General features: G+C 58.2%; 1 protein-coding gene across 5 annotated transcripts in view; it reads left to right on the top strand.

Annotated features, from left to right (window-relative positions):
• The window catches only part of ABCG1 (ATP binding cassette subfamily G member 1), an 81,103-nt gene that overhangs the window by 32,080 nt on the left and 22,195 nt on the right, over positions 1–26,828 (top strand). For all 5 annotated transcript variants that reach the window (XM_042954523.1, XM_042954521.1, XM_042954522.1 and 2 more), the window contains 3 exons: positions 20,527–20,644; positions 22,338–22,470; positions 24,341–24,391. In XM_042954523.1, the coding sequence (XP_042810457.1) occupies positions 20,527–20,644; positions 22,338–22,470; positions 24,341–24,391 (302 nt within the window). The remainder of the gene's footprint in view (positions 1–20,526; positions 20,645–22,337; positions 22,471–24,340; positions 24,392–26,828) is intronic.

Genomic DNA, 26,828 nt, shown 5'->3' with positions numbered 1-26,828 from the left:
TTAATAAAAGGACTGCGGGTCCAGCACCTGCTGGCAACGTATGCTTTGTGGCGGAGCGTTTGGCTTGGGAACGTGGGCTCCAGAATAAGGGAGTCTGCGTTCGTTCGAAGCCTGGTTCTGCCACCTACCGCCTGGGCAACTGGGCGAGTCCCCTTGCCTCTCTGTGAAAGGCCATCATCATCCTCACCGTCATCACATCCCTCTTACTGGATCCAGTAACCTCATATATATGAAGCACCGTGCCCAACACGTCGTGCGGAATAGACAGTAGCTACAATCCCTATGAATGGTTCTGTATGCGACATAATAAAATAGTCATAATAGCCTTGAATCGAGGGTGGATCAGAGCCCTTCGGTTATCATTCTGAGAGTGAGTTGGGGGCAAAATCTTAGGCTTTACAAATAAGAGCAGTGGAGTTGGTTCACGGTGACGGTAAATGACGCGTCACCACCTGTGAGCTCACATGACCCTCACCTTGGCCCCACGGAGGGGAGGGGCCCTCGTGAGACAGCCGGGGTCACAGGCTGTAGTCTTGGAGGCTCCGCCCGTGGGTGGAATAGGAGAGAGGTAGGGTGACCTGTCTTGCTGTGTCCCCAACACCGTGTCCGGCAGCCTGTTCACGTCACCCATGAGGAGACTGTGGCTGGAGAAGTGTAAGCCACAGGTTCAGGGTTCCTGCAGGAGCCACTCAGACGCCCGATCACGGCCAGCCCGGCTGACCCCACTCTCCTCCTCTTTGCCCTTGATCGTGTGAAGCAGGTCCAGTGCCCACACTCGCCCATGGCCATGTTGAGTCAGCTCCCTACACGAAAATGTTCACTTCCTTCACGCTTGTGCCCTGCAGCCCTGTTTTCAGGGAGAACGAGGCAGTGTCCTCAGGGAGTAAGTCTGAGGAGCTCACCGAGTGGTGGAGGCTGCAGCCGGGGGTCCTGACCGGGCCCAGACCGCCCCCTGCCCGTCCCCGGGGACGGTGTGGCACTGTGATGGGCACACACTGCGCTCACTGCCCCGCCTGACCCGGGGCGGGCCTGGGCAGGGAGGGGTGAATCCAGACGCTCTGTCACCTTGTCCGCTCAGGGCAGACTCGCCAGAGGAGAAGAGGGGCCTGGGAGGACCAGGGAGGGCCTCTCCGGCCATCCGGTGTCCACTGCGACAGCTCTGCCCGCCTTCTAGAGAGGCTCAGGACGCCGGGCCACCAGCTTTCGTGCACAGCAGTGCCAAGTGGACGTGCCTCGTTCTTGACACGTCGGGGAGCCCGCCGTCAGCCAAGAAGGGGGGACGCGTCGGGGCCGTGTTTCTTCTGTTGGGGGTTTGAGAATCCACGGTAGCCGTGCAGTGTTTTCTTAAGAAATCCTGTGGTATTAGGAATGCCCCGTGGCGAGATGCATTTCTAAGACCCGAGGGGCCAGTGCTACGGTAGACTCCTTAGTGCGTTGTCTTTAAAAAAAAATTTTTTTTAACGTTTATTCATTTTTGAGAGACAGATTGAGACAGAGCGTGAGCGGGGAAGGGGCAGAGAGAGAGGGAGACACAGAATCCGAGGCAGGCTGCAGGCTCTGAGCCATCAGCACAGAGCCCGACGCGGGGCTCGAACTCGCAGACCGCGCGATCGTGACCTGAGCCGGAGTCGGTCGCACAACCGACTGAGCCACTCGGGCGCCCCATCCTTAGTGCATTTTCTTCTAAGCAAAATGACCGAAGCGTGTGCTGTTCTCTCTACTTTATTTTGACTTTCTGAGTTTCCGGTAGGGGACGCTGGCTTTTTTAAAGCTGCGCAGCAAGAGGGAGGGTACTGTGGCGGGCAAGAGCCTGGGTTCTGCCATCAGACCCAGGCAGGGGTGTAACGATGCGGGTAATGGGGTGTATTGGCTGCAGGGAGAACACTGGCGTTTCGGGGCCTCTTCATTTCCTCTTGCTGTTTTCTTTCTTCTTCTTCTTCTTCTCTTTTTTTTTTTGCTATTAAAAAACTTTATTCTTACTGTATTTTTTTTTAACCAAGAATACGCCCAGCTGGGGTTTCTCTAGCTCTTTTGTTATTCACGCCTCCCACACGGCCCCCCTCGGAGCGGATGGAGAGGCACCAGCCTCTGTGTTGTTCTGTTTGTTCCTCGGTCTTCAGAAGCTGAAGTGATGAGAGGCAATCAGAGGAGCAGGGGCCCCACACCTGAGTGAGTGCCAGAGTGGCTGCGAAGCCTGCGAAACGCAGGTGGCCGGTGCCATCCAGAGGGTGGGATTCAGCATCGGGGGGCAGGCGAGAATTGGCACGTCCCTTAGGTGTGGGTCATGCTGCCTCTGCTGGCCCAGGGACCTCACTCCGAGAACCGCTGAGTTCAAACAAAGAGGAGCTGGTGGCCGTTTGACAGCCACACTGACCCTGTGGGAGCTGGCCCAGGAAATGGCCCCGCCCACACCTGCACTGGAGGCGGGACCCAGGGGGCGTCAGGGTCTCAGCAGCCCTGGAGCTCAGGGTCAGCTTCCCTGGGGGACCTAGGAGGGTGGGACCGGGGTGCAGGTGCCACTCCGCGTGCAGCACAGGGCCGGGCCCAGGCTTCTGAGCCCCACCGTGGACTTGGGGAGCCTGTCCGTCCCCTCCCCTGAGGACTAAAATCTCACCGTCCTCCCCCGGGCATCTCTGGGGAATAGCAGGCTTCTGGATGCTGGGTAACAGGGCGGAAATGCCTGGATTCAGCGATTTTTAGTGTTCGTATTCAAGAGAACACACGTTGCATTTTTGTCTCTGTCTCACCCAGAGCACGGTATTTTAGATACCCTGTGTGCGTGTGTGCACGCGTGTGTGTGTGTGCGCCGTCTGGTTTGAGACCTCACCCGTGCGGGATAAAGAAGATAAGGCTTCCTCCTGCTTGTTTGTAAAGCTTGTTCAAGCCCCCAAAGAAAGCTCTTCTGATCTCTGACACGGCTGGACTCTTGTCCACTGGCCAGTTCCTCTGTGAAATCTGGGAAGAGGGCCGTGTGAAGGGACGGGGGTCTGTTGTGGGAACCCCGGGCACTGGCCGGACAGAGGAGGTGGGGGGAGCCTAGGGGAGCCCACTTCTAACCTTCCAACCTGGTCGCCCTCTTTCTTTGTCTGTAAACCTGCCTCGTCTTTGACTAACGGAAAAATTCCTCCCTTCTGGCTAAAACGTCACCGTAAGCTGCAAAATCATTTGCGGAGGCTGGAGCCTGAGGTCGGCCCGGGTGGGGGGGCACGGCCAGAGTAGACACGGGGGCCCACGGGTGTTCAGAATGGGCCCTTCGGACCCCGGGCTTCTCCGTTCCCCTCCCGGAGCAGGGTTCCAACACGAGCCTACCTGAGCCGTCTGTCGGTGTTTCGTAATACTCGCTCACAGCAGAATAAGGTCACATTTCCAAAGTCCTCTGCACCAACTGCAGGGACTCGAGAAGAAACACCGCGGTCGGCACGGCCACCGCTTTGCCCGTAGGCGGGCACATGTAAAAGCCCCCCAAATCTTGTTCTCTGATGCACCACGTTCCCTGCCGTCTGCTGTCTTGCTTTGCAATCCCCACCCCCTTCTTGGCAAAGAACCTGAGCATCTTCCTCGTCTCGCAAAGGGTAGATTCTGAATCGCAGGACGGTAATTGACAAATTTAAAAAAATTATCCTGGGAACACAGAGGCGGTCCTAATGGTGGGAGCGTGAGTGGGGCGACTCCAAGGCTTCTCGCCTCTGTGCTGAAGGGCAGGGGCTGTTGGCGTGACACCCCTTGCCCCACCACCTAATAGTTGACTCTGCCACTGAAGTGTCTCCGTTGGAAAAAAACTTGCTGAGAACTGGCCATGACCTTTACCACGGGGGAAGCACCTTCACATGCGGAATGACCGAGGCAGAGAAATCCCCAAGCTTGCTGGCAGAACTGGAGGTTCACAGAGGGTTGTTGACTTGGCAGGAGTCATGCGGGGGGGACATGTAGAAACTGGAAGCGTGAACTCTCTCGTTTTCGACTTGCCGGCTGAGGGTGACTTCCAAGCAAGAAGACCCTGTGCCTGGCAGGGTCCTGGGTCCCCCAGTCACCGGCCCAGCTCTACCTCCCAGATGCCTGCTGCAATTCAGACCCACCCTACGAGCTCTGCTGAGCCTGTATCCCCTGGGCTGCCTCTTGACCTCTGGAGCCTCCTCCAGTAAATTCTGGGTGCCCCGTGCTTTGTGCCAGAGTGCATAGGGGGAAGCAGACGTCGGCATCTGAAGACTTCTGGGACTTCGTAGATGGAGGAACCAAAGAAAATGGGATTTACGTGAAAACTCGAGCCTCTCCATTGGCTTGTGGATAAGCTTGATCTATAAAGAAGCTGTTGGATTGGGGTTTTGGCGTCATAAAAATTAGAAGGGAACTGGAAAATTACATTCTTCTCCAGCTGACTTGAGGCCTTCGGTGCAGATAAGGGGATTATTAAGGGGGGGTGGGAAGCAGGACTTCACCCCAATTTGCTTCACCATACACAGCAAGCACTCTCGTGGAGAGTGGGGTCCTTTTGCCTGCAAGCTGGGGCTTGCCTCTCGTCCTGCAACCCCACACAGACGAGGGGCCAAGCAGGGCACAAGGAGAGGTCAGGGCAGACGGCAGAGCAGAAACAAAGACTGTGGGGGAGGCGTGGAGAGGCCCACGAGGCTGGCAGAAAAAAGAGAACAACTCAGGGCTGGGATGCGGCCAGGCCAGGTGGGCAAACCTGCAGGGGAAACCAGGCAATCCAGGCACTTCCCCGTCGGTTCCTGGCCTCCGCCTGTTATGGCACACCTCCACAGCCAAGCGAGTGTCTCGGGGGGACCCTGATGGCCAAGCACCAGTGGGGGGCCATGCCTGCCCTCTTCTCCCTGGGAAACATCCTGGAATTGGGTCAGGAACAGTGGCCCGGGCAGGAGACCCCAGAGAACCCAGGGCGGATCGGGGAGGAGCAGGCTGGTGGGGGGGGGGGGGGGGACAATGACACAGACACATGTCCAGTGTCCAGTCCAGTGACTGGACACAGACAGTGATCCCGACCCCCGGGGCGGCTCCCTGCATCTACAGGTGTCAGCCTCGAGCTGTACGACCTTGGCCATCCATGCACGTCAAAGGAGTCAACGGGGTTTTGACGGAGGCTGGGTATGGAAGGCAGTTTCTTAAGAGGAAAAAAGAGTCCTCGGTGTATGTAAAGAGGCTTGAAAAAGGATTTATTGCTCTTGAGGCCTTCTTCACTCTTGATGCTGGCAAAACATTAAAACTGTTACAGTAAATTACCTGGTGATGAACGTTTTCATAAAGTAGCCTCAGTTCAGTGCAAGAAGCGTAAACAGAGCTGCCGTGGCTGAGAGAAGGTGGTCAGCCACAGCCTAAAGCCCCTGATGTACAGGAATGAGCGATCTCATGAGCTTTCTTCCGTTTCTTTGTCATAATGTTGCCTTACAGGGAGTCAGAGATGTGATTTCAAGATACAGCCGCATAAGCAGGTATCAGTGCTTGTATATGTGATGTATTCACGTATGATTACTTTTATATGTGAGTATTGTGTTTTAAATTTTTTTTAAGTGTATTTATTCTCGAGAGATAGAGACAGAGCACAAGCAGGGGAGGGGGAGAGAGAGAGAGGGAGATGCAGAACCCGAAGCAGGCTCCAGGCTCCGAGCTGTCAGCACAGAGCCCGACGCGGGGCTCGAACCCACGGACCGCGAGATCATGACCTGAGCCGAAGTGGGACGCTTAACCGACTGAGCCACCCAGGCGCCCCTATGTGAGTATTTATTTTTAAGTAAGGAAAAGAACTTAAAGATTCACAGAATCCAGTTTTCTAGAAAAATAAGGCCTGGGTTGACAGAGTTGGATTTAAGATAAATCAGCTTTTGAGATCAAACACTGTCCCTGCCACATCTAAATTTGTATCTCATGTGCGTATCTTTATTTCCTTCTGAGTGAGAAGGTGATATATTATTGCCTCTGCTATCAGCACCAAAGCCGCATGTAACCAGCTTAGGATAAGTGGGGCGGGGGGTGGGGGGGAAGCAAAAGCCTAGGATCACGAGATTGTAAACTTGACCATGATTTTTAAACTACACCAGGGAAACCCTTTTCTGCTTCAAATTAGACAGGAACATCTAACGTAAGAAACGGGAGGTGTAGGGGCGCCCGGTGGCTCAGTCGGGTAAGCTTCCAACTTTGGCTCAGGTCATGATCTCATGGTGTGTGGGTTCGAGCCCCGTGTCGGGCTCTGTGCTGACAGCTCGGAGCCTGGAGCCTGCTTCCGATTCTGTGCCTCCCTCTCTCTTTGCTCCTCCCCTGCTCACACTCTGTCTCTTCCTCTCTTAAAAATAAATAAACATAAAAAAAAAAAAGAAATGTGAGGTGTTACATACTCTTGAGAAACAATTTCTAGTCAACCCTTCTTGGGGGGGTTTGCGTCTTTCTCCATTTGAGTAATTTTCAGGTTAGAAAATATTTGAGTTTTTTCCCCATGTTCTTAACAAGTTCATAAAGCATCTGTTCATCATTCAACAAATTTGTTATTAGTTATCTGTTATAAGCAAAGTGCTCTGGCTAAGTCTCGGGAAGGAAAAAAGTGGATAAAGCATGGCCCTTGAGGGGAGGGGAATTTACACAGGGGATGGGGTCACTGGAAGCGGGAGTGATACATGGCAGGGTTCTAGAAACCAGGAGCCGAGAGGGGTGGGCACCATCCCCTTGGGAGGAAGCAGGGGCGGGGGACAGAATGTGTAATGGGAGGCCCACTGCCCAGGAAGGAAGGGGGCCAGAGCCCGGCCGAGGGCCCGGCGTGGTGTCCAGATCTGGGGGGGTGTGGGGGGGAGGGGGGAGTAGAAGGATCAGTGGTGTGCGGTCACCAGGGTCTCCAGGGCCACCACCTGACCGGTCTGTGTGCCATGAGGGAGACAGGCTGCGGCCCACAGAGAGCGTGGGGACCCCAGGAGGGCACGGGGTACAGCAGACACTCTGTTTCCTCACCCGGGTGGTGGGCACGTAAGTATTCATTTCTTTTCCTTCCGTCTGTGTCGGAGAGGGAGTTAGCATCACAGATACACTCGGGACCAGGCCAGGTGGTTTAAGTGCTGACTTCTCAGCCCGCTGGCCCCGGGACCCCGGGAAGGTTATTTTAGCTCTCCATCCCTCAATGTTCTCACCCGTAAAGTGGGTGTATTAAAAGTACGTCCCACGCAGGGTCGTGTGGAAATCCACTGACTTAGTCCGCGTGGGAGCGTGGAATGGTGCCCGGGCCCAGGGAGCCCGGAAGCCGGGGTGGCTGCGGTCGCCAGCGCCCTGCGACTGAAGCGGTCTGCGATCAAGAAAGGAAAAAGCAGAAGGGATGGATGGAGGGCTCCCGCTGAGGGAGGGCCGGCGTGTGCCCGTCCGTGACGTGGGGTTCTGACCTGCAAGCCCGGGGATTGGGGCTCCCGGCGGACGACGGGAAGGGAAGACACAGGAGGAGAGCACCCTAGAAGGAGGTGACGAGGCCTCCTTGGCGGAGCGGCCTTCCCCCTGGATGAATCCTGCCACCCTGCTTGCCAGGGACCTGGGGGACTGTGGCACGTCTGGTCACATTTTGAAGGCCTTTAAACGGGCAGACGCCAGATTCAAGCTCAGCTGGCTCCCCCGGCCCCGCTGGGCACCTCATTGGTCTCTGCTCTGTGGGTGCCTGTGGGGTGTCCTGCTCACAGGCGAGGACTCCAGGGACAGGAGGCTGCGTGCAGTGGCGCTCAGACATTCAGGAGCCACACTCGGCTTGCTACTCGGAAGTGGGCGGCTGAGGACACGCACCGGGCCGTCCAGAGAGCGAGTCAGTCCATCCAGGGCCAGGGCCTCCTCTCCGGCCGGCTCGCCAGTCCTCCCTGTGGCCGCGCGTGGTCCCTGGAGTTTCGTTCGTGGGTTGCACGTGCCCTTAGCGCACGGCTGTGTCGGCCTCTCCCGCGCGGTGCCGTGAACCCGGCCGTCTCTGGGTCCCGTGCTTAACACTTAAGCCTGCGTCTCTTGCGATTATGGCTTCTCGTCACGCCTTGTTGGTTGGAGACTTGGTCGGGAGCCAGGCCGAGGATTGGACGGGCGCTGGGTGTGAGGCCTTCCCCGGTACCCGGGAGGACCAGGCTCCCAGGAGGGACCCGTCTTCCCCCTGCAAGGGACGTGAGGGCAGAGCTGACAACAGAGCGACCACAGCGCGGTGACAGTGATAGAACTCGTGCTCTGACGTCCCACACTGCCCCAGGCACCGCGCCCCACGGACGCCGGCCCCCGGCCCCCGGCCCCGTGAGGGACTGGGTGGCCCTCCCCCGGCAGGTGGAGAGCCTGGAGGAAGGCAGGAGTGGGTTCTGACCGGCCTTGACTCTCAAGGTGGCGAATGAGTTGGCCAATGGAACAAATAGATGAAAATGGCCCAGTTGCTTGGAGGAAGAAGCCTGTCTAGTTTGGAGGTTGTGTTCACTGAGGCCCAGCCAAGCACCAGAGGTCCCCCCCCCCAGTGCTCTCCTCCTTTCACCTTCCAAGCAGGTAGGTGTGGTTATCCCCACTTTAGAGATGAGAAAACAGAGGGGTAGCTTTGGGATTTGAGCCATCACCAGTCACCCCGTAAAGTTCACTCTCTCCCAGGGGCCACGTCCCTGGCCGGACCATGATGGAGCCAGCACAGGGGGCATGTTCTGTGGGGTGAAATACACCAGCCAAGGCATGTTTGGGGGACCCCAGCAGACTGGCCTGGTGTGTGGGGAAAGTTGAGTTTCATCACTGGGTGGTGGGAGATGGGCCTGGCAGGGCCCAGTTGTGGCAGGAAGGCCCGGAACCCTGGGCCTGGCCACACAGAGGTGGTCCTGGAGGGGGAGATAGTGGGGCCCCATCCAGAGGGCCACCCAAGAGGCTCAGGATGCCACGGGGAATCCCCACTGGCCCAGAGGGTACCGAGCTTTTACTCAGGGAGCCGGAGTGACCCTCTAGGATGGGTGTCAGGCCTGCGTCTGTGTGTGGGGTCCTTTCCACGGCTGTGTAACCCAGAACAACAGGGAAAGTTCATGAAGCTGGTGGGGTCAGTGGCATCCCCGGCTTAGCCACCTCGGTCATGCCACGGGGTCCTTGGAAATGCCAAATGTGGAAATACAGTGTCCTCCAATCTGCGTCTTCTGAAGCTGTCCCCAGAACGTTTCTCGGATGTGGCCACGCACGGTGACGCGTGGCTGAGCTATCTCCAGCTCTGCCCGGGTGCTTGCAGGAGACCGAGCTGTGGCTGCCATTTCCTGTTGGGGAAATACCATCAACGTTTCCCAATGAGGGAGGGGAGTAGAGCCCAGCGGTCGCCAGCCATGGCGTGCTTCTGGAAGCCGCCCAGAGCCCTCTGTATGTACAATTGCACATGTGCTGATTTGGGCTTAGTTTTTCCTTTCCCCTTTCAGACTTTGAACTTGGGATGGGGAAGCAGTCATTGGACAGATCACAGCGGTAACCACGACTTTCCTTAAATAGCCCCGCCGAGCACAAACGGGTCCAGTAGGTCCGGGACGCCTCAGAGCCCGACGAGCACGGAGCTCGGGCGACTGTGACGTGTTATGGCAGCCAGCCTGGCTGATGGCGAAATGCGGCAACACTTCCAGGTTGTCCCGTTTGAGAGTCTCTACTGTGCCTTTTTGGAGAGCGTGTGGCCTCTGGTCTGAGTCGTACTGTGATGTTTCTTCAACGGAAAACGCCGGTGAATGTCCTCCAGTTCTGAAACGTGTCCCGCGATAAACTGTCATTCACAGAAGAGCTGCTTGTGGGGCCGGGGGCAACCTCCTGGTGCAGCGACTGCAGGGTGGAGGGGACGGTCCCTTTTCCAGCTCGGTGACCACGGCCTCCTTGGGAAGTCATTGGAGGGAAGCCCTCCCCTGACGTCATCCTGGCGGGGGGTGGCCGCCCTGAGCGCGGCTGACGCTGGTGCTGCTTGGGGCAGGCAGCAACAGCAAGAATCTTTGCTCCAGGGGCTGCCACCCGAGTGCTCCGGTCTCCCAACGTCCCCGCAGGCCTGCGTGCAGCGTCGGCACTCGGGGAGGGACACGGCAGGAGCTTCAGGGCGCTGGGATCCGGATCCCAGCCTTGGGGCCGCTGGCCCCGGGGAGTGCATCCGCCCTGCCCGGAATCGAGGGCTGGTCACCACCCCGGTGGGAGACAGACACCGGGGTCTGAGTGGGGCACGTCGGCAGAGAATGTGGGTAGTGCAGACATGTGGAGACCCGGTCAAGCGCGGCATCTCCAAGGGCGGGTGCCCGGAGCAGGTCACAGGACCAGACTGGGGATGAGCTGGTGCTCGCTGGGGGAGGACAGCCCCAGCCACCGCGGAAGGTGGGGGACTAAATCCCGGCCACACCAGGCGCAGTTCAGCAAGGCACTGGATGATGCCCGTTGCATGGTTTTCTTGCCCAAAGCCCTTCCTTAGAGGGAGAAGGGCCCTCGTGTGACCCTCCAGGGTGTCCGTAGCCCACCGACCCCTAGGCCAAAAGCCCTGCGCAGAGAGGAGCTGGACGGAAACCCTTGGTGCCGCGACTGGCTTCCCGGGGAAACGGAAACCACATTTATGCAGCTCTGCCCAGCGACCCCCGATGCACCTGCTGGGGCAGGAGGTGAGAGGGGGCGTGTGCGCCTCCCTGGGGTGCTTGCTGGACACTGAGCACCGTCTCCCGTGATGTTCATTGATGTGATCGTTCCCCAGTGCGGTTTAAAATCCTGAGGCCGAAGCCGGCAGAAAGAATGAGGGAGCTGCTTGGGCCTAGAGCCGGGCCGAAGTGGGGCGGCAGACAGACAGACGGACAGGGGAAATGGGCAGTGAGGGAGACCATCAGCCAGGGACAATAAAGCAGAGAGGCTCTAGGGAAGGAAGGGTGGAAAGGCATCCTGAACTGTGGCCGGGTGACCATTTTGGGTCCATTAAAGTCACGCCCAGAGGAAAGCCCTTGGAAAGTTCAGCGCTTTGTCTGTTATCCAGCTGCTGGGGGGAGAGGGGGCTGTAAGACCAGTGGTAGACGGTCACGGTCAGACCGGTTAAGTTAGCCGTGCTGAAGCCGACTGGACTTGCTGCCCCAACACTCGCTGGGCCGGCAGAGAGCGGGGACGTGCTGTTTGGCACGGTTTGGGGACACATGGTAACGTCTCGAAAGCCCTCACCTACCCCGTGTTCGGGCCCGTGTTCATGTTACGAGCGCGTCTTCCCTGCTGTTGCTGTCCTGTCAGAAGCCCCCTTCACTGTTTCGGAAGGTGCATAAAAAAGGAGAAAGAGGGTTGGTTTGTAGGCGTGGCTTTGCCACTTAATAAGGAAAACCGAGGCGTGAATGTGGAGGCCCTTGGGTGTTGCAGGGAAGAAGCAGGTGGGCTAAGAGCAAAGTGTCTGGATTTATAGGAACGCGGAGTTCTGTCCTTCGTGCCTTGAGGTTACTCTTGGAGGGGGAGGGGGAAGGGGCTGGAGAGAGACCCTTTGAACAAGAGGTCCTTTTAGCTCCGGGGCCAAGAGTAGTGGGAAGAAGAGGAGAGGGAGAGGGAGAGAGGAGGGAGAGGGAAGAAGGGGGAGGAGGGGACAGGGAGGGAGGGGGAGGAGGGAGCGAGAGGGAGGGAGACCAGGGAAGGAGAGGGAGGGAAGGGAGGAGGGGGAGGGGCATGGGGGGAGGGAGGTGTGCAGCTGGGCTTATCTTACAAACGTCGGTCTCCATAGAGAATTCCGCCGTGGGCGTGGAGACCAGGTACTGCGTGTTCTGCTCAGGTGAGGATGATGGGATGCCTGGGGGATTGTTTGGCACCCTCGCGGCCCTGCTGGCATCATTTGAAGAGTCAGGATTTTTTTCTTCATTGTTCTGGCCAGGTTTAGAAGTGTGTGAAAGAGACCAGTTCTGCTTTTAGAAGTATAAAAATAACGTGGTGATAAAAACCTGCTTCATGCCTGACAGGCAGATGTAAATGACTTGCATCCAATTTTTAGTGGCTGTGCTGGGGCAGGGCTGTTCCACTGCCAGTGTTCTCACGAACTGGCTGGCGGTGTGGTGTGTGTGGAGTGGGGTGTCGGTGTGCCTGTGTGTGTACATGGTGGGGTGCGGGTGTGCATGTGTGTGTGGTGGGGTGTGATGGTGTGATGGTGTGTGTGGTGTGCATGTACATGTGTGCGTGTGTGTACCAGGGTGTGGGCATGTGGTGGGGTGTGAGTGTGCCTGTGTATACCTGGTGTGTGGGCACGTTCGTGGGTGCATGGCGGCCTCGTGCAGGTAAGGATCACAGAGAGGGCACCTGAAGTGGACACGCAGTCAGAATTTCATTTGTGAGCTTCCTGCCCACCGCTCGGGGCGGGGACTTTATGGAAATCGCGGAGCGACCCTCGGAGACTCTGCTCGTCGTTCTTCTTGGTTTGTGTTGCTCTTCCCCTTTAATCGCGGCTCGGGCTCCCTCTGGTTTCAGGAGGGGGGGTCCTGCTTTCGCCTAAAGTTCTTCATGTTCCCCGATTCCCGCTCTTTGGTGTCCCAGAAACAACACTTCTCAGTCGTCCTTCTGACGTGATGGCTTTATGCCCTCATTCTACGGTGGATCCAAGAGAAGGAATTCCGATGTGGTTTTTGAGACCTTTTGCTATTTGGCAAGCCCTCGGCTTTGTTCTCCAGCCCGTGTGCCGACGCCCCCAAGGGGGGCTGGCTGGGACCCGGTCACCGGGCGCCGCCTCCCCGTCTCCAGAGCAGCACTGGGAAAGGGGTGGCCCTGACTTGGATCCAGGGGTGGACACTTCCTCCCCGTGTGCCCTGGGCAAGTCCCTCGGCCTCTGTAAGCCTCGGTCCCCTCCTCTGACATTCATTCTGCCCCCCCGCCCAGGGGCTGCTGGGCTCACTGAGGCTGATTCAATGACATATGCAGAGGGCTTTGCCTCAAAACAGCCCTTGATGGCGATGCAGGGAAGATGCTGACACGGTGTCACTGGCAGGACCCTGTCTGTCTTGCCACCGGGGCCAGTGGGGTTTTCAGCTGCTGCGCCCGAGGCCACAGGGGACGGCGGGCACTGTCGGCTGGGCTCCAGGAGCGGTGGCTGGGATAGAGAGGTTCATGTACCGGGTACTGCCGTCCTCGCGGCTCGACTGTACCCGGGCCCGCTCACGCCTTCGTGCCCCACGGCTGTCTCAGCGGGTCAGCATCTCAGAGAACCCCGATGGGATGTTAACCGGGATGCCATTTCCCATCACCCAGGTCACACAGGTCACCTGGGGCCAGCAACCACGATGTTGGGCGCTCAGAGCCACTCTGATGCTGATGCCAAGATCCAAGCCCTCCCGGGAACGCGTTTAAGTTAAGGGCAAGGGAGAATGTCACGTAATTTAGGATTCGATCGAACTGGCCTTGACATGCCCCTGGTCCAGAGATGCCTCCGTGCACGGTGGGAGGCACTGTGCTTCTTGAGAATAAAGCTGTGTAAGGAGGGAGCACGTGCATATGGGCTCCATGGGCTGCATGCTGTCTGGATACAGATGGGCAGCTTTGGCGTGCACAGGAGATTGTACACTTCGGTGTGCCGTGAGCGATCAGAGCCCCGGGCCCACGCTGGAGCCCCCGAAGCCAGCCCCCCGCCCCAGAACACAGAAGCCTTCTCTGTACCCCACCTGCTCTCCTCTCCCATCTTTCCACTGATTTGCTCTTTCGAGAACGATCCGGGGTGTCTCGGTACTAACCGGATCACGCAATCTTCGGATCGCCGTCGTTTTCGTATCCGGTGCGTCGGCGTCGATCTTCGTCAGTTGGGTAGGAACGTCTGACTGTGTCTCTCCCTCATGGCAGAGAAGACAAAGCATTATTGAAATACAGTTCTGGGTAATGGTGGGGGGGGGGAGGTCACGCTGTGTGTGGTCTGAGGGACTGGCTGGCGTGAGTCTTGCCTGGCAGAGCTGGAAAATGACTCGCTCTAGGATTCTGGGCATCAGCTGTGGGAAATTTTACCGCTGAAAAGATCTGTAGTTAAATCCCATACATTTAAAAATAGTCGACGGTCTGTGTTTATTACCTGGCTCTTCCTAAGCTGCTTGGGGCTCCTTTCTTTTTTGTCGTCATTACTCAGAGCTGACGAACGTGTGAAAATAAAGCACGTGCTCGGACTGAGGGAAGGTTCTGTGTCAGGCCCTGCACGATGACGAACCCGGACCTGGCCTCCGTCGCAGACGCTCGCCGTGAGCTTGGCATGTGCAGAGGGGACTCCCAGTCTCAGGACCCCTTGGCTGTGTCAGTGGGTACCGCACGTAACCCCCAGCCACCATTTGGTTGTCTAGGGAAAGAAAGCCACATGTGACTCCTGGAAGAATCTAGAGGATTCTAGTGCCAGAACGGGTTTTATCCTGGGGAAACTGAGGCCAGGACGGGTAGGCGGTCTGTCCATGGCCACTCCCTAGTCGTGAGCAGAGCTGGAGGGGCCCTCGGCTGCCTCCCACCACCTTACTCTTCCCTCTCCTTGTTTTTCTGTTCACGTTTAATTGCAAAGTTTAATCTGCTTCCTTTAACCTCATTATGAAAAGTCTACACTGGGGACCTGGTCTAACCAGGCTCTGTGCCGTGTGGATGACCCGAGAAAGTCAGAATGACACCGGATAGAAGAGACACTCGTTCTGGAAGATTTGCCAGATGGTACCACTCATCTCTTCTAGAATAGCCCGGGGCTTCCTTCCCGGAGGGAAGACCATCCGTCGAGCTGCTCCTCATGAGGCTTGCTGGCCTGTCCGTCATGTCCACAGAGGAGGGGGGACGTGGTCCTCGGGGGGACATGGCCCCACAGGCAGCACCTGGGCATCGGCTGAGCGGGGCGGGGAGGGGTTTACGGGTGTCCTGGTGCCGAGGTAACAAATCGCTACAGACCTGGCGGCTTCAGACAACACACATGGATTGTCTTCAAGTTTGGGATGTTAGGGGTCCCAAATCAGGGCTGTGTTCCTTCTGGAGACTTCCAGGAAGAATCTTTTCCTTGCCTTTCCCAGCATCCAGCGGCTGTACTCCTGGTCTTGTGGCCCCTGCCCCATCTTCAGAGCCCACAGGGGGGCATCACCCGATTTGTCTCTTTCCTCAGCCTCTGCGTCCTTGGTCGTATCTCCAGTCCTGCCTCTGACCCGCCTGTCTCCCGCTTTCCCTTAGAAAGACTCTTGGGATTATTTTGAGCCTGCCCGGATAATCCAGGGTAATATCTCCATCTCAAGATCCTTAATTTAATCCCATCTGCAGGGTAACACAGATTCTCAGGATTAGGATGTGGACTTGTTTGCAGGCTAGTATTCGGTCCACTCCAGGGGTAGAGCACATATCCCCCCATCCCTGCCTCTTTCTCTCCTTCCCTCCCTCCCTTCCCTGTCCCCCCACCCACAACTCCACCCCGAACCCCCAACACTCAAGGCCTGAAAACCACCCTGGGAGTTGCAGCTGGGGATTGCTTCGAACCAACGTGTTTCTAGTATACCTGGGTAAGCTTTGGAGACGGGGACTAGAACATTCTATCAGAGAATGGGCCCTGAGGTCACCTTTTCTCGGGCTCCCGTGGAAGTGGGGTGCTGATAGCAGCTGCCCTGAGGGCCCGTGAGGAGGTGGCCCCCGTGGGTGGCTCTGGAGACCGCGGTCCTAGGGGGCTCCCCCCGCCCCGCCCAGGGGCAGTGTGGCTTCCTGGTCAGGATGTCACCATGGGGAGTCTGGGTGTGATGGGGGAGCAGCGGGCACCCTGACAGGCCGTCTCATTCATGCTGCTGAGTTGGGTCTGGGCTAGCGTCCCCCTCGCTCCGGGGTGTAGGGTGAAGTTCGTTTCCTCTCAGAGCTGCCTCAGTTCCCCCATTCTCCCCTAGAGCAGGCGCATGCCAGCCAGCCCTACCTGGCCTTCCCGCAGCTAGCAAGCGCACCCGCCTGAGAGAAGCGACCTGGCAGGAGCCCGGCCGCCTCTGGTGCCGGGCCGGTCCCCGCTCCAGAGTTCTAGAACAGGGTCACAAACCACCAAATCGGCCCGCCTCCTCGGTTTGTAAGTCAGGTTTATTGGAACGTGGCCACGCCCATTTGCTTCTGCAGCAAAGCAGGGGAGTCCGTGGTTTATTCTGTGGGCACAGCCACCTGGGCCGGGTCTTGAGTGAGCGAGCAGACCCAGGAGGGCGGCCCCTCTGTGGCCTCTGCACGGCTGCCCGCGTGGGGACTGTTCCTGCACCGTTACTTTTATGGCGTGAGTGCGCCACCCCCGGCGGGGTCAGCGCCCTGGACCGTCAGGATGGCATTCGGCCCTCGGACGAGCGCGGAAAGAGCCCCCTCTCTGGGGGCGCCCGCTTCTCCGTCCGCTGCCCGGCGCGGTGAGACAGCGCGCCCTTGTTTGCCGCGGCTCAGAAACAAAACCTAGCGACCCACTGACCCTGGAAACCTCTCTAGAAACAGCCGCCTGTTCTAAAGCCACAACTTGGTCAACGAGGCCTGAGCCAGCGAGTCACTGGCTGGAGGCTGCGGGACATGCTGCTTGTTATTTTCTGCAGGTCACCAGGATCGGGGCCTAACGGGTCCCCGAGGGCTCCGACAGCGGGCCCCGATTTGCGGGCGCTGCTCTGAAACACGTCTGCCGAACCCCTTTGTCCCTGCGCCGCCGGGCTGGGTGGCTGGAGGCACGTTAGTATCGGGGAGCGTCTGTTCGGTCAGAGGACGCCCGTCTTCCCACGTGCACCGAGGGGTCCCTAACATACACAGGGCTTGAGTCCTCCCTAAACCACAGAAGACCCTCCCTCACCCCGGCAGGAAGTGTTTGTTTTTACCTTGAGGGCGTTTTACGGAATGAAGATCTGCAAGGGGAGGGGAGGATTCGACCCGCTCCGAGCTCTTTGGGTGCACACAGGGTGTTTTTGGCCCCAGCCCCCACCCCGGGAACTCTCAGCTCCGCCTGCCCTTGGGTGGCAACCTGGGCCTCCGGGGAGGGAGGGGATCCTGTCTTTGGGGGGCGAAAGGCGCCTCATTTCTTCCCTTTCTCTGTGAAGTGCTTCACACAGTAGCAGACGGAATGCACCGTACCTGGGTTGAGCTGACACTGATTCGGGGGGGGGGGGGGGGGTCAGGCCACGCTGGGGGGTGGGAGCGACGCCCAAACCCCGCGACGGCATTGCTGGCACTGGCGGCACATCAGGACCCCGGCTGCAAGAGCCCCTGCTGGAGTTTCGCACAGCGCTTGGAATGCTGGCCTTCTCTGCTGACCCGCTGTGGGACCTTGGGCAGGTCACACGCCCTCTCTGGGCCCTGGCTTCTGCTCTGCAGCTTATGGGGAGGAACCCAGTACTCAGCTTGCTGTGGGGCACAGAGGGGAAGATGTGAGCGAAGCGGGTGCCGCGCTCACCCCGAGTGAGCGCGCCCAGAGCTGGCACTCGCCCGAGGGCCGGGCTGTCCCCCGTCCTTCCCCTCCAAGGGCACGTTTCTACAAAATGAGACATCTGTGTGCCGCCCCCCCCCCAGGCTGAAGCTTTGCCGCTGTGTGTCCTCAGCACCTTGTGGGGGTCGACAGACGCTGCTGCCCCCTGAAGCACTGTTCGCCAACGTGGGTCCCCGCGACAGAGTGGCGCTAACCTCCTCTGAGGTGGAAGGACCGGTGTCTGAGCAGAGTTCTCGTCCCTGGGCTGGAGGGACCTGGGGCACTGTCCTCTCTGTCTTTGTGTCTGTCTCTCCGCTCCTGTGTTGTGTGGGTTTTGATCTGGCTTCTTGCCCAGCTGTTTTAGGGACGGGCTGTCCACACGCGGCAGGGGGGCCCTGCCCCTCTGTGGTTTCCGCACTTGGCGATCCCCGGAAAATCACTGCCTCACCAGAAGCAGCAGGGAGAGCACGCGTATCGAGTGTCCACAGCACACGAAGGAGGTGGCTCCCCCATCGTGCCAAGAGCTGGGCTGGGCCGAGCTCAAGCTCGGGACGTAGGGCGGGGGTTTGGGACGCCTCACGTATTCTCGCATTCCGTATTTCTGCAAGGGGTCAAGTGCAAGGCTCTGCAGCCAAGGACGAGTTTGCTGCACAGATAGAGTGAGCACGTGTGGGACACTCACAAACACGATTCTAATGGGTGCGCCCGGTCCTTGGGCACCACACTGGGGGCCCCACGTCCGAGTGTGAACTCGGACCCTTGCGGGTCCAGACAGACTGGTGATTTCTTGGTTCCGCTGTCACTTTTACGATTCTTCACTCCCGAATGTGTGTTCGCTGTTTCTAAAGAAAAGCAGGTTTCCGATCTTAAAGAAGCACAGCCCCACGCCGGGTCTGGTACCTTCTCCGCCACCGGACCCGTGCAGGCCCCACTCGGGAGGACCCCCTCGGCCAGCCCGCCGCATGCACCTGGCCTCCTGGCTGCCCTGGGAGCCAGCGCCCCTCCCCGAGGCATGAGTCGTCAGCCTCACCAGCCTCGCTCCACCTGGCCCTGGCCCACGAAGCCAGTACGGGGTTCGTGGGCACATGTACAGTCCCAGTCGGTGGCTCTAAATGACAAGACCACAGGCCACACCCCTACGGGCCCACCTTCTCTTGAAAGGGCCAGACGAGTCCACCGCTCCCGTGGGTTTTGTGCACGTCCCGGTGTGCCGGCCGTGGGCATCACCGCCTGTGTGAGTTGTGCTTTTATCTGGTGCCCAGTGTGCACCCCAATACCAAGGGGCAGCCCCAGGTGCTGTCAGAGGAGCCCCCATGGGCTCTGCCCAGAGGGAAAGGGCCTCTCGGAACCCCGAGGCACAAGGCTGCCCCCAGGCCGTCAGACGGCCCTTGGCCCGCACATGGCCATCTCAGTGAGTCACCTACATCCTCGGGAGGTTACTGGTTCACAGGACAGACTCAAGGGAGGGTTTGCTCGGGAGTAACCCCGATCCCCACCTGAACTGCCCACCGGGAGGCCAGGAAGGAGCAGACGCCTGCCTGGAATTAGTGCGCCCTCAGTGATGTCATTCGGGTCCCTGTGGCCCAGGCCCCGGGGCGCCTGATGAGGTCCCACCGCACGGGGAGCTTGGCCTTGCAGAAGAGACGCCTCTGTTGACCCCCCGCTTTTCCACGTGTCCGTCCGCCACGGGGCAGATGCAGACGCCGTCCTTGGGGTCCCAGCCCCTGCCTGCAGCTGGTCTCCCTCTGCTCCTTCCGCTGAGTCCCCCACATCCCAGCGGTAGGAATGTGAGCTGCTCTGCCCCTTCCTACCCGGCGCGGTCTCCCCAGGGGACTCCGCCGCTCTCCGTAATGAGGCAGATCGCGGGGCCACAGGCTTCCTGCCTTTTGCTTCTGCTTCTCTCTGCCTGATTAAACAAGTCCTCGGGGACTCCCTGTCCAAATTGAGGTGGCACATGGTGACAGGTGCGGGGTTGAGGGGCCCCATCTGTGGAAGACGAGTAGACAGCTGGGCAAGAACCCCCCCAGGCCCGTGCAGGTTTGGGGGTACCGGGAGCATACAGCCAGCGACTGGGAAGAAAGTCGAAAGGAGGGGCTCCCTGCCTGGAGGGCTTCACCGGCCCCTGTAAGTGTTGGCTGTGGGGGGTGAAATGCTTCGTTTGCGTGACTGTGGTCCTGGAGGGGTCCCTTCTGAGCACGTTTCTCAGGAACGGAGAAAATGGGTCCGAATCAGGAGTCTTTACCTGTGGGTCCAGCTGCCTCTGTTTTATTGCCGCACGTTGAACCGTCTACTCGAAGGCGGGCGAACGTGGCTGTCTCTGTGACATGTGGTCCTTCTCCTTTTACGAGGCTCTCGGATGGAGACTTGGCAGAGCTTCCAAAGCAATTTGATGTGGCTGCAAAACGATAAGCCCTTGATTATTAATTAATTAATACTATTTTAATTATTTAATTAGAAGGCGATGGCTTATGAAGAAATCTTGCATGAATAGTTCGTGTGTGTCCAAACTGTAAATAAATGAAATAACCGTTTCGTTAATAAACACACTTGCGGGGCGCCTGGGTGGCTCAGCCGGTTGAGCGTCCGACTTCGGCTCAGGTCATGATCTCACACTCTGTGAGTTCGAGCCCCGCGTCGGGGTCTGTGCTGACAGCTCGGAGCCCGGAGCCTGCTTCAGATTCTGTGTCTCCCTGTCTCTGACCCTCCCCCATTCACACTCTGTCTTTCTCTGTCTCAAAAATAAATAAACATTAAAAAAAATTTTTAAAAAATAAGTAAATAAACACACTTGCTCCCCATCGTGGGGGCGGAAGTGACATGGCTGGCGGTGTGGCCCTGGGTTGAGATCTGTTCACACAGGCTGTGGGGGTCCTGAAGGAGACACCAGACCCCCTGGTCTTATTCCAAAACGAGGTGGTGGATTCCCTGTAGGCCAGGTAATTAATGCACATGCAAGGGCTTTACGAACACTAGAGCAGCGCACGCGTGCGGGTCGCTGCTAACGTAACGCCGGGGGGTGTGCATCTGAGGAAGACGGAGGCACACGGGCAGTGGGCTTTCGCCCTCAGAACTCGGCATTTAGGCCACGCGTGTAAGATCTTGCTTTCTGGCCGTGGTTACATCGTCGGGTGTCCTCGTGGGTTCGCCTGTATTGCCTGGCGGAGAAGCCCACGATCCCTGTGATCGGCAGCTGGGAAACGGGTGTGATGTGCTTTCTGCAGGATACAAGACCCTTCTGAAAGGCATCTCCGGGAAGTTCAACAGCGGGGAGCTGGTGGCCATCATGGGTCCCTCTGGGGCCGGGAAGTCCACACTCATGAACATTCTGGCTGGATACAGGTGAGCACGCCTCTGCGGAGAAACAGGTCCTCACCCCGTGGTTGGCCTGTGGGTGGCAGTCGGGAGAGAGAAGCCCCTTCTGTTCGACCTGTCACTTCTTAAGGTTCTGTACAGACTGTGACCTGTGGGGTTTAGCAGCGAGAGGCCTTGGGATCCGGGAAGGAAGCCCTGCAGGGACGGCAGTGACTTTGAAAGTGTCAGAGGGCAGCACCTGCTCAGTGTCACGTGACTGTGGAGAGTGGACGGCCCACGTGCAGGGGAAGGAGGTCACGGGACGTACCAGCCGGGTGGGCTCCCTCGTGGGCTCAGCCGCGGCCAGGCGCAGGATAGGAAGAAGGAGGAAGGTCAAGGCTGGGGAGGGGACGGCAGGAGAACTCTAAGACTAGTGTGAGTCAGGGTCTAATGTAAGATGAGCAGGAGGACCGTCAGGCTGGGTCCCCGAGCTCACGCACTCCTGCCAGTGCCTGTGTTAGCCCCGGACGTCCTGCCCCGTGTCATTCCTGGGGGCGTCACCGGAAAGCCCGATCCTCATGGGTGTTAAAACTGTGCTCCTCAAGTCACCTGTCTTCAGCTCTCGGGCTTGCATTTGCTAACTGTAGCAAACACTGTTAATACTCAGGAGAATTTCATCTCCTGGAAACAAAAAGACCCTATCACCTCTTTCCTTGGGACCTCTGCATTACTCCTTAATGCCAGAAATTAGGATTTTTAAAAACCTGACACAGGTTGAAGTCAACGTCCAGCATCAGGGGGTGCATGGGTGGGGGGAGGAGGGGGGGCAGCCACTGTCAGCACATCCCACACCCACAGTTGCTGCCTGGCCTAGGGGTGCTCAGGCAGCCTGGGGCTGTGGCCCACTGCCTGGAGGTGGCTATTCCCTGGGGGGGGGGGGGGGGTGGGAATCCCAGCCCATTGCCTGGAGGAAAGAGCCCAAGGTCATAGTAACGGCCGGGATGAGGCTGGAAACCAGACTCCGTAATTTCACTGGTCTCCACTATCCCTCGGTGTTTCTGTGCCCCGAGACATCCAGGAGGCACTTCCTTAGGGGGCTGTCCCGGCCTCCCCCACCTCCCTGGGCCAGCGCAGATGCACTGTGGGTCTGGGAGGGGGAGGCCGTGCCCTTCAGGTCTCCAGGGTGCACACGCCATGTCCCGACCTGTCGCTGGGCCAGGGGACAAATTCCCCTGTGGAGAAGGAGCATCCGCTTGGCCAAATGGATGCAGGGCCCAGACCCCCTCCTCCGAGCCACCTGCACACAAGGAGCCTGCTCGGTCTCCGCCCTCAGGAGCTGGTTCCTATATAGCGGCCACACCCCCAGCTGCAGAGTCTTGGCCTTCGGGATAGCCTTGGCCACTCACGACATCGCTCAGAAGCCAATCTCACAAACCCCAGCACAGTGGCGGAGGGGGGGGCCACATCCCACTTGGTGGCCGCGCGTGGGAGCACCCACGCGCATCTTTGTTCGTAAGCGCTGGTTACTTACGGATTCGGTTCACCTCCCCGTCCATCCCGAGCATGGTCTCCGTGCAGCTCCTTCCTGCGAGTCCTGGTACTGTTCTGGGTCCCCATCCCCTTCTGCCTGCCCCTTGGTGTCCCTGCGGTAAACGGTCCGTCGGGAAGATGCTGGGAGGGGCCTCCTCCCTCCCCAGGGCCCTGGAGGAGGAGCTGACGGTGTCCGCTCTCGGCTCTGCAGGGAGACTGGCATGAAGGGGGTCGTCCTCATCAACGGCCTGCCCCGGGATCTGCGCTGCTTCCGGAAGGTGTCCTGTTACATCATGCAGGACGACATGCTGTTGCCACACCTCACTGTGCAGGAAGCCATGATGGTGAGCCGCCCACTGGCCTGAGCCCACCCCCCTCCCCCCCCCCCCCCCCCCCCCCCCCCCCCGTTAGAGCAGTGCCCGGCGTGGGGCTGGGGGCTCTGCCGGCCACCTACCTCCAGCACAGCTCTCACGCCAGGCATGCTGTTTGGACAGCTTCATCAAAAACAAACTCCCAAGACCCTGACTTCTCATAGACTCTGGATGGCAAATTCATGGCCAAGTTTGTGAGGTTACTGATACACCATCAGACACACCCCTATCACCCCTAAGGGCCATCAGCTGCTCTTAGTTGTTTGTGGCTTTGGGCCCAAGTTCCCTGATCTGGTGCCTGGGTTAGGGCCTTGAGGGTCTCGTCCTCGGCCCCCTGCTGGTTGTGCATGGGGCTGCTAGCTTTTCTGCCTCACCCGCTGCAAAAGATAGTGTGCGGCCCCCAGGTCCCTCTTGGCACCGTGGGGAATGTTCTGGAGTGCTCTGCCTGGGGCCTGGTCAGTAAACAGGCTTTTACCTTCACTCTCCTGCCCAGAGAGGTCTTGCCCTGTGCTCCTGACCCGGACAGGGCAAAGCTTCCTCTCTGCGGGCTTGGAGAGGGCTGCCTGCCAATTTATCTGAAGGGCAACTCCAAGGGCTTCTCAGATCAGCAAAGGGGAGCAGGTAAGATGTCGGATACGCCACCTGTCCCCAATCTGCTCTGTGGGTTGTCTTCATTCACGTGCCTGGTGCTAAATGTCCTGGAAGGAGAGACCTCTCCACCAGGCTGGGCCTTGCCGGCAGGCACACATGCTCAGTGCCTCTAATGGCTTATTCTACCTCCAAATGGCCATTCTCATGGGGCACAGGGAACTTAGGAGGGGTTATGAAAAGAACAGTCGATTTAGAAAATTCAAACTTAGTTTTTCGCCTTTCTCCTGGGAGACCAGAGTTTAGCTTCTTGGCGAGTTATTGAACTAAACACTTGGTTACTTGACTGAGAAGCTTCATTTCGATTTCCAGCTCGATCACTGCTTTCTTTTGCAGACAAGATTGGTGACTCTCACCAAGCTGTCACCTGGCTGTGCTGTGAAATACATTTTCAGCATGAAATTAAATAAGATTTTGATTTTGAGAGTTGTATGATACCTTGAAAACCACCTCTCTCTTGGGGAAATCATGCCTTTGACTTCAGAAGGTCCTGTCACAGGGGTAGGGGTGACACCAGCCACCCACACCCAGTCCCAGGCATGTGTCACGACAGCTGTGCCTTTCCACGTGCTGCTTCTGATCCTTTCCACCACCAGGCAGACCACCAGGTGGCACTCGGTGTTACCCAGCAGGCAGCCGGCCCTGTGAGCCACCCAGGCCTGGATGGGAGGTGCCCCCCTGTCTCCCAGGGCGGCCCACGGAACCCGGCAGGGCAGAACCAGGGCTGACACTGGATGCCGGTTGCTACCCAAGGTTTTACCCAGCAGCATTGTGCACAGCCAACCAGATCTCAAACAAAACAAAACAATGACAGGGGGGTCCTAATATTTAGCACTTGCCAATTTCTGCGGTGTCAGCACTCCCACTGTGGATAGCGTTAAGCTGTCCAGTGGTTTAACGGGTGGCCTGGTCTTTAAGCCCCTGATGCCTGGGGTTTCCTTGACTGTCAGCTGCCCCTACCCACCTTCTCTTGTGGGCACAGCAGAGAAGCCGTCTGAGATGACAGGAAGCAATCCAGACACGTGCTGCTCTCTGGGACCCCGCCTTTGTTAAGCCAAGGGGGGTAGGAAGCCAAGAGCTCCAGGGGCTTTCCTCCATTATCTGGCAGCGTGGCCGCTCAGGCTCCAGCCCACAGCAGACCAGTGAGTTAGCTTGCCCTGCTGACCGCGGTCTGTTCTGATTCCCCACCCTGCAGGTGTCTGCACATCTGAAGCTCCAGGAGAAGGACGAAGGCAGAAGGGAGATGGTAAGTGTGGGACTGGGCCACAGGTGGTCCAGAAAGTGCGTGAAATCCCTTTGGCGGAGGCGTGGGGAGGGACTTTGTGGCCTTGCTCTTGTTTGCTGGTTCGTCACCTAGCCTTCTGCATGGGGGACAGTGACATCTCAGTGTGCGCCCCAGGCTTGGCAGCCGGGACCCAGGAGTGGCCGCCTTGCCACAAGACTTACAGCTCTTAGCATAGCCACCAAATGGCAAGGGCGCGGCAAGAAAGCTTAGGTGGTCAGAGGACACCAGCCTCAACACTAGACCAAGCGTTCTGCGCCTTTTTAGTGTTTAATGTGCTTTGTACTCCATTGTTATTGTTTTTTATAAAACACTAACAATGAAGATGGTTAGTCACTCGCTTAAAAATAACCAGCCTCCACCCACACGCACTCACAAGAAGATATTTGGTTCTTAACGTGTTATTAAGCAGCCTTAAAAAAATCAAATAAGTAAGTTTCCAGGATGCTGGAGGCCTCCTAAACCTTTTCATCCCCCTCCTTGCCGCTTCCCTAAAGCCCAGGGCACAGGGAAGGTGCCGGGTCAGCACCCCATCGGGAGCGGGCAAGCCACACTCGGCGGTGGATGTGACGGATTTATGTTTACACAACGTCTGGGGGAGACTCAGCTTCCCTCCTCCGCTCCCCGGCTAGCCTGGTGCTAGTGGGATTTCAATGGAAGAGTAAAATTGGGCGAAATCCCACTCTCGCAGTACTCTCTTGTCTTCTGACACCATCAGAAGACGACAGTCCGGAGGCAGAAAGAGTAGGCTGCAGGTTCAGCACCAGCGGTGCTGGTCAGCGCCTTACGTTTTCCGTAATCTGCAGTGATGAGAGGCAGGGCCCGGTTAAGGAACATTAATAGCAAGTCTATTTCCCACGTCTGTTCCCTCTCCCATGGCACATACTAGTTCATGTTCCACGAGTGTGCCATGAAAACAATGCTGGGCATCGCTGGGGCTCCTTCTCTCCCCTGTGCCCCCCACCCCGACCCTGGCCTGGCCGGCACCCTTCAGATCCCTCAGGGTCAGCCCCGGGAGTCCGAGGTCAGCCACGCGGTGGATGCAGGTGGGAGCGGAGCAAAGACCCCTGCTGCTGTCAGGATGCCCCCTGTGGCGTTCTTTTATTCTGAAGCCCAAAGGAATGAAATAGGTTGCTGGAACCCGGGACAGAGACGGGGCAAATGTGGGGACCCCCTTAGGAAGGTGGGAGGGGTGGGCTGGGTCATTGGTGCCGAACGTGGAAGGCCCCCAGGAGTGAACAACCATCTCGGGCCCGCCGGGGAAAGCCGTGGAGGGAAGGCCCCTCGGAGAGAGGGAGGGCCAGGTTATAGTTCCGCTCAGGACTACACAATACGGTGGTGAGTGGACAGGGGTGGTGGAGGGTCTTGCTGACACAGAGAGGGCCCTGCCGTGAGGCGGAGCTAGGTCCACAGGGGGACCCCTTCAGCTCTGGCCTCCTAGGACCCTCTGGATAACCTTGGGTCACTGCCTCCAGCGCTCTGGACCATTGTCTGTAATGAGGGCTAGAGACCACGGCCGCCCCTGCCCTCCGGGCAGTGTGAAGCTGACTTAGCTCGTGGATCCACAGAGCAGACTCGAGGTGATCTTCCTGCAGCACGACTCTCCTGGACAGTCCTCTCCGTGGGGAAAGGGAACAGGAACGTAGCTTTCGCTGGAGGGCTGGGAGGGCAATGCGTGCTTCTCGGCTGACATTCTGTATCACACACAGGCCCTCTTGCCTCCTGAGCCAGGTCTTCAGAAACCGGCTTCCAGCCCCCATCGGGGAGCTGGTCGGGGTCTTTGGGGAGGGCTGTGGAACCCACTCTTCCTGCTCTAGCAGAAGGGACGGGGTGAGAAGGCCTTCTTGGTGGGGCGAGCAGGTGTCTCCCGGGCAGGCCACGCCCGTGCACATGTCCTCCATACGCCTGACCTAAGACACGAGCAGACCAGAGCCTCATGCTGTTCTCAGCTGGGTTACAAGAGCAAAGACAGCAAGTCAGTGAGGGTCTCGTCTGCCAGCTGTGTGGCTGATCGTCCCGAGGGAGCAAGAGGCTTGCCCCGTGTTCAGATTCGTCTGCTGCTGGACCGAGCGAGGCCGTGAGCATGCACGCCTAGAGGTGGTCTTGGGTCCCGCACACATTTCTTACTGGAAGCCCCCGTTCTGCTTTTCAGCCAGGTGTGGGTCCCGCCTCCCCCGAGAATGCATCTGCCAGATTGGCTGGTTATTTCCAGGATGAAACAGTGGCGAGTGTGACTCACTTCCCCCCAGCCTGAGTTATAGTTGTTTGTATCTTGTGGAAACACAATAGAATGGAATGTTCTATTTTTAAAAAAAAAAAATTTAGTGTTTATTTTTGAGAGAGAGAAAGAGAGAGCACAAGCAGGGGAGGGGCAGAGAGAGAGGGAGACACAGAATCTGAA

The sequence above is a fragment of the Panthera leo genome, chromosome C2 (genome assembly GCF_018350215.1).
Source record: "Panthera leo isolate Ple1 chromosome C2, P.leo_Ple1_pat1.1, whole genome shotgun sequence".
Lineage (NCBI taxonomy): Eukaryota > Metazoa > Chordata > Mammalia > Carnivora > Felidae > Panthera > Panthera leo.
Note: the sequence above shows the minus strand (reverse complement) of the source record. Positions and strands in the feature narration are given on the sequence as shown.